The sequence below is a fragment of the Branchiostoma belcheri genome, unplaced genomic scaffold (assembly GCF_001625305.1).
Source record: "Branchiostoma belcheri isolate BF01 breed outbred unplaced genomic scaffold, Haploidv18h27 scaffold72, whole genome shotgun sequence".
Taxonomy (NCBI): Eukaryota; Metazoa; Chordata; class Leptocardii; order Amphioxiformes; family Branchiostomatidae; genus Branchiostoma; species Branchiostoma belcheri.
The window spans coordinates 216,219-223,364 of record NW_017804376.1 but is presented as its reverse complement, the minus strand read 5'-3'; the positions used below and the strand labels follow the sequence as shown (position 1 = coordinate 223,364).

Genomic DNA, 7,146 nt, shown 5'->3' with positions numbered 1-7,146 from the left:
CAAATCCTCTGGGGCTTTTCAAAATACTGCACGTACATCAATGGCTCCACCAAACAAGTTTTATATGTTTTGTAAGACATTTTTGGTCTATGAACAGGAGAACTCTAAATGGTGGAATGGAATGAATGAAATTTCTTAAATTTTGTGATGTTGAGGACAGTAAATTTGAACATAGACACCTGTTAACCTTTTTAAGAAATAGATCTTTGAAATAAACATGTGAGCAAATGGTATAAAGATAAAAGATTTTAAAATGTTTTTAGATGTTTAAAAACTCTTTTGCAGGTACCCAGACTAGCTCAGGTCTTTTTTGACAGCATGTTTTCCAATTACACTTTGTCTGCATGTGGTAACGCAGCCTATAAAAACAACCAAGCCGCTTACAGTCTAGCTTTTCTCTCCACAAAGGCAGGAGACAAAGAAAGGAAAACAAGACTTGTGTCAGCAGCTCCTTGCTTCATGGCACTGAAAAACAGTTTCTCTCAACCCTGCTCGCTTTTCAGAACAGGGAAGAAAACAGATAGTGTTACTGGCAGCTCTCCAAATACAGTCTAGATCTTGGGAGTACCATTTTCTCATGTTGTCTGCCTTAAGCTGTTTCGGCAGTGAAGAATTATAAAGCAATCATATTCTTTATAGACATTGGATACAGAATGTGTACCAATGAAGGCTTTATGAGAACGCCAACTCCAAGTAAATAGAATTAAGATAGGGATGAGAGGAGTTTTGGGTAATTTGGTCAATGACTTTGAATATAGGAGAGAGTTGGGGAATTTGAAGTTACAGTTTTGTCCTCTAGTCCCTAAATTTGCTGTTTTTCAATAAATCAGTCTCCCCCTGTTCAGAACTATAATGGTTAGGCCCCAAGCAAGGGCAACCAGGTGAGAACAAGCCTCAGGTGTGTCAGGTTACTTAGGTGAGCATTACACCCCCCAGTCCGGTTTCTATTTTCAGACTGTACAGTCAGCACAAATGGATGAACCATGTTAGCAATGCTTCAATGTTCCTGAAGAGACTGTAGGTTACCTGAACACCTAGCCTGTGTTACACAATTCCACTGTCAGAGGGTATATCAGCATGCTAGGAGGGCAACTATAGTCAGAATAGCCAGACTCAAATACCTAACCAAGTTACAATCTTGTCACACAAGAAAAAACAAACTCAAACCCATAGCTTCAAATGGATCCTGTCCTTCTTATCAGGCAATGGTTACACACCTGTCAGAAGTAAGAAAGAAGGTGGGAAAAGGAGTTGACTCAGCAAACAATTGTTTCCAGTTGGGACAATGCCTCCCTTGTAGTCCGTGGTAGCTAACACGCCTCTGTCAGTCCTTCTGTATTAGGGTGAAGGCCGGTTTAACACGCCAAGTACACCACACTTGACTAGACAGTTTAAAAACAGGTAGAAAACATGTATGCTTGACAGCTGAGTTTTCCATGTAGTGAATGATCATCCTTTAGATTGTCTTGCTTGTAACATCTCTTAATTGCTCATTAGCAGCGCTATGTGAAGGGTTATAGTTAATTGGACAGCAAATTGTCTTTAATGATAATCAGATGGGAATTTATCCTTTTAGCATGATGGAATTTGACGTATAATGGTCCTCGCTATGTCTAATCAATTATGCATATCTCTTGCTAAAGATAGCACTTGGGTATTCTTGTGGCTCATTTAACCTTAGCAGTTGTGCCATCTAAATATTCAGAGGGAAAGTGGCTGTCAAAAATCCCATTAATATTTTAAGTCTGCAAAGATGGGAGAGAAGATAGTTTTCATATGGAGTCTTTTTACTGTTTATACTTTAGGGACTGGGAGACATCCGTCTATAAAAAGGTTTGGCAGCCCGCATAAATTTCATGGCTACTTCAACTTGAACTTGCTCAAGGCCAAATTTTATACATCTGCTGCCATGGAAACATGTTAGATATAAAGATATCAAACACTTCAACATACAATTATTACCTTCGCCAAGAAGGTTATGTTTTTGTTGGCGTTCGTGTGTCTGTGTGTGTGTGTGTCAACACGATAACTCAAGAAGGCTAATATGGATTGTCTTTATATTTGGTAGGTGGGTAGGTCTTGATGAGACCTGGAACTGATTAGATTTTGGACCCCCTGGTGGCTTGTTATGGTACTGCAGCTGAACTTCCGGTTTTGATATCTCGTGATCTGGACATGGTAGGGTCACTAAATTTGGATACTAGGTAGCTCTTTAGCTGGGGAAGAAGTGACATGGGTTTGGACCCCCTAGTGGCTTATTCTGGAACTGCAGAAGCATTCGTTGAAAAATATTTGAAGGAGGATAACTCAAGAACCGATTGACGGATCATCATGATTTTTGGTATGTGGGTACCTTAAAGATTGCTTGACATATGAAAATGATAGTTATGCATATCAGTAGCTAATTAGCATAATGAATGAGGAAATGCTATAAATCTGCTACTTTCCATGATATGATTATTCAAACGTGTGGCATGTATAATTGTTCAGTATAATTGTAAAGAAGAACATTGGCAGGTAGTCTTTATCCAAATGAATGCCTAATTTGCATAATTAAGGCAAATCGTCAACATTCTTCAAGGCCTAAGGTTAACATCATTTGGCGAAGGTATGAGATCGTGGAACTCTAGTTTATTACAGTTTTTATTGGTGATAGAAGGACCAAAATTAGAAATCAGTACTGATGTGTGACCTTCAGCAAAAGGTTCTGAGTTTTTTACGCAATGTTTTTGAGGCTTTTTACATGTATTTCTAGTGATCAGGAAAACATTGAGCCAGACTCTACCTGGATATCTGTTATACCCGTACTACCATTTTATGTTTCAGGTGAACCTGTACTTAATATCAATCGAGAGTTCCTAGAAGAATATTGGCACCTTGCTCCTTTTCATTCATCCCGTCATTAGGGAAACTGCCTCCAAGTGCAGTGTTAATGTGCAATATTGACAGGTTGAGTGTGCAGTACTAACCACCATGCCTGTTCTCGTTCTGCAGTGCCTGTATCCCTGCCAGCACTTCTCACCTTCAGACATCTTGTCTTCCTGTATCACATCTTGTGAGGTAAGTCTGCAATTTCAGAGTACCAGGGCTCAAAATACTGGGTGCCCCTGCACCAAAATTTGAATTTGAAGCTGCGCACCCAATTTTTCTCTGTGGGTGCACCAGTGTACCCAAATATTTTTGTAGGTATATGCATGTCAAGATGTTAAATGTATACAGCATATTCGTAACATCTAATTGTCAGTAAATAATAAAATCATCCTTGTACTACTTTTCTTTAGAAACGAAACATAATTAGTTTTTGCTGACATTCTACTTATTTTATTTCACATGGTACACCTCAAATTTTTTGTGTGCACCTAATGTGTTAGGTTGGGTGCACCAGTGCACCTATTCCCAAAATGAATTTCGAGCCCTGTAAAACGTTACAGATAGATAACTTTATTTCACAACAATTGTACAGGGTAAAAAGAATGGCATCATAACAGGTGGTTGAATGCTTGTGGTATATTTTTGCTGTGACCTCTCTACTTTCGCACTGGGAATATTGCTGATTTTCTGTCAGTCGTTAATTGTGCCTGAATCATGAGAACTTCTTTGCCCCGATACCACAAAATGAAGTCTCCTCAAAATAAAATGAGTTATTTACAGTATCTGTAGGCTGATGCGGGGAATCTCCTTTACAAGTAAAATCAGAGGATGCATGATTAGATGAAAGATTTGTATAGATGCCGAGTCTGATATTTATTTATGTATTATAATCTTATCTGTATTATTCTTGATAACCAGTTGTAGGATTTAGTTTGATGTCATGTATCAGTAATGAAATTTTACATACCTTCTTTGCCCTGTACTATTGGATAAAGGGGCGATCCTGGCACATGTTGTTATGAAATAGATAGGTTGATAAGAGAAGGTCCCCCAACTTAGACCTTTGCGACAACATTTGAGCTTTGAGAATATGGTTAGAATTGATCCACATGGAAAGCCTGGAGGGGTAACCACATTATACCAGTGAGCTTTAGTGTATGTGCAGGGAAGATTTCATGAAAAGCCTTCCTAAATTTGGGGTGAGTCCGTGTGTCAATCACTTTGTCCCAGGGTCATCCTCAAACAAATGGACTGCAAATGGACTGCCTGCGGGCTCTAAAGTGTCAAGGTAAAGCAGTTTTGTTGTCAAAGAGGGAGGGGCAAAGAGATGAGAAAGGAGAGGTGAAGATCCAGACCTTTTACTTCACAGCAAATGCACTGTGAGCGTGCGAGGGGTTTCTTTTTAAACCTCCTCCGTGCATGGTTTAAGACTTGGGAATCGGACCTGGTGTACTTTCAGAGGTCAAACTACATGCATTTGGGAGGTGATTTGTATAAGTGCAACTAAAATTGCAGAGGATGCTATAGTTTGGCAGTAAAAAAAGTGATTTTTGCTGTGATACATCTAATTGGGTGTGTGCTCATGGGAACCACAGGTACACTACTGGGCAGCTTTTTTTGGCCCAGAAAATTTTGGAATTGTGAAAAATGTTTGCAATGCCAATTGATGTAACAAACACACTCCGAGTACCATATACATTTTGTATATGCCTTAATTCTTAACCAAGCAAATAGACTATCAGAAAGATTTGGAAGATGTAAACCCAATTGTGTCTCCTTTATTAACTAAAGGCTCCTTCTGTATCACCTGAGTCATGGAAAACCATATTTGTGACGTATTAAAGAGAGAAAATTGATCAAAATGGATTTTGTGATCGTCCCTCTGTAACAAAGATTTAATGACAAGCCACATTTCACGGAAGGTCTTGTCTAAGGTCCCTCCATGCTAAGTCGTTGATTAGGTCCCTTCGGATTAGAACTTAACACTTTGTTGCTGATTCGCTAGCTGAATAAATCATGCATAGCGGCGTTCAAGGCTAAAATATCTGCAAAAGTGAAGTTCAACCCTCTGGCCTCTTCTAGCTGAAATATACAGTCATGTGGGTCAATTAAAGTGAATTCTATTTGATACAGGTAAGTCAGAGTTGGCAGTCTGTTCAGTGCACGTTTTTGGTACCATTATGGATTTTTCTTGACCGAGACGTTTTAAATAAATGAAGAATTTCTAAATTTCCAATACACTGTGCTGTGTACAGCCATTTCCATTCATAGGTTGATGAATTTTAAAAATTAAAGACTTTCAGGTTGAACCTACAGTAGAAGCATTGAACTACCTACTTTCCCCCTCCAACCTTTTGGAGTGGAATATCAAATCTCTGCTGTAATGGTATTATATAGCATTAACCTTCTTCCTGCTGTTGTATGCCATAACAAACAATTTTGGAAGCAAATGGCTATCTCAGCATACTGAAGGTTAACTATGTAACAATGAGTTCAAAGTAGGGCTGCGGACCGGTACACTGTACCGGTCCAATACCGTAAAAATCATTTCGGTACAGGTCCAAAATACCGGATCATGAAGTAACGAGTATATACCGAAATAGCTAGTTTACACCATGTATATGACTAAATATTACAATCCTACCACAAAGACGAAAAATTAGCACTGGAAAAGAAGTAAACACCGTCGATTGATTTGAGATCCTCAGTCTCACGAGACATCGCGAGAGTGTGGCTGATCCATGGTTGTGATTGGTCAACAAACTCAAATCAGGTCAGAGGTCAGTCATTTTCCCTTCCCTCCATTTTGGCGGCCTTTTTTGCTTTTGTGTTGTGTCTGTATTTTGCCGAGTCAAATTGTTCAGGTACAGGTACAGGTCCGGACCTGTACCTAAACCTCTGTACCGGTACCTGTACCTGTACCTGATGTTACGTTTAGGTACGCAGCCCTAGTTCAAAGTGTTTCATTCTCTGTATCTAATGGCATGTAATTAGAAACACCTTCGAGTGTCAATGTTTGAACATCAAAGGTATTGTACAGTGAGTTAGTGTCTTAAGATAACAGGTATTTGCAGTGGGAAGAGCCAGGGTGACACACATTATGAAGTGTGATGAGCCTAAGTATTGGTAGATTCCCCTCTCAGGAGCACTTTGTCACTAGTAATTGCCAGTCAATGAACATTAAGTGAAGGAGAAAAAGACTTGCCACATGTTGCCTCCTACAGGAGTGAATTGATGCCTGAGACATTTTATTCTCCTTTGAATTTAGTTCTCCCAGTTGCTTAATTCTTTCATGTGTGATTGAAGAGTTCAATTTTTTTTTCATTACGACTTTATTTAAAAAGCAGCCAAAATCCTATTGCCAGGCAAAAATGCCCAGAATTAGTGGACGGTTATTTAGAAATTGTGATCATATGATATACTGGTACAATTTTCCGTGGCCATGACAGAAAGGTAGAGGAATTGAGATGTAAATCTTGACAAGGCTGCCGGTGACATGGTATTTAAGCACAGTTCCCAGTCCCTCCTTCTCTTCTTCAAAAGCTCTGAAGAGAAGACTTGCCTATGCACACAGAATATCAGGTACGAGAGTTGCCACTGTGCTTGCATGACAGAAAGGTAGAGGAATTGAGATTATATATAAATCTTGACAAGGTTGCCCGTGACATGGTATTTTATGCACAGTTCCCACCCTCCTTCTCTACTTGGCAAGATCCAAAGAGAAGACCACTTTCCGTCTATGTACACAAACACAGAATGTGAGGTAGTTGCCACTGTGCTTCTATGACAGAAAGATAGAGGATTATTGAGATATAAATCATGACAAGGTTGCCGGTGACATGGTATTTAAGCACAGTTCCCACCCTCCTTCTCCCAGCCTTGTAAAGAACAGGTTGGGCTCTCCCCGCCCGCTCCGACCTTTCCCAATGAGTGAGGTCAAGAAGTGCCTGGCGAGCGTGACAGTTCCCTCGTCTGCGGTTCTGACCATTTACCAGCCTTGACAGCTCCTATTCAGCAGCTATCAGCCTCAAGGTGTGACTGTCAGCACCCCCATACAAATGTCTCTCTGCAAGTTTCCCTCCTTCCATTTAAATGCCTCCATCTTGCGTGACAAGAAAATCATAACTACCCTTATGGTACTGTAACTCTGTTTTAAGCTCGTGGTTCTTAAATTTTACTGTACTGTCAACATCAAGAGTTTGAGAATTTTTTTGAGATAGTAACAAAATTGAGTACAGATCGTATTTTTGCACTTTAAAGAGTTTGTGGCAAGAG

At 39.7% G+C, this 7,146-nt stretch overlaps 1 protein-coding gene across 1 annotated transcript in view; it reads left to right on the top strand.

The window, feature by feature from the left end:
• Positions 1 to 2,973: 2,973 nt before the first annotated feature.
• LOC109484970 (anosmin-1-like) overlaps positions 2,974 to 7,146 on the top strand; it is a 23,274-nt gene continuing 19,101 nt past the window's right edge. The window contains exon 1 of the mRNA XM_019788343.1: positions 2,974 to 3,060. Coding sequence (XP_019643902.1) covers positions 2,974 to 3,060 — 87 coding nt within the window. The remainder of the gene's footprint in view (positions 3,061 to 7,146) is intronic.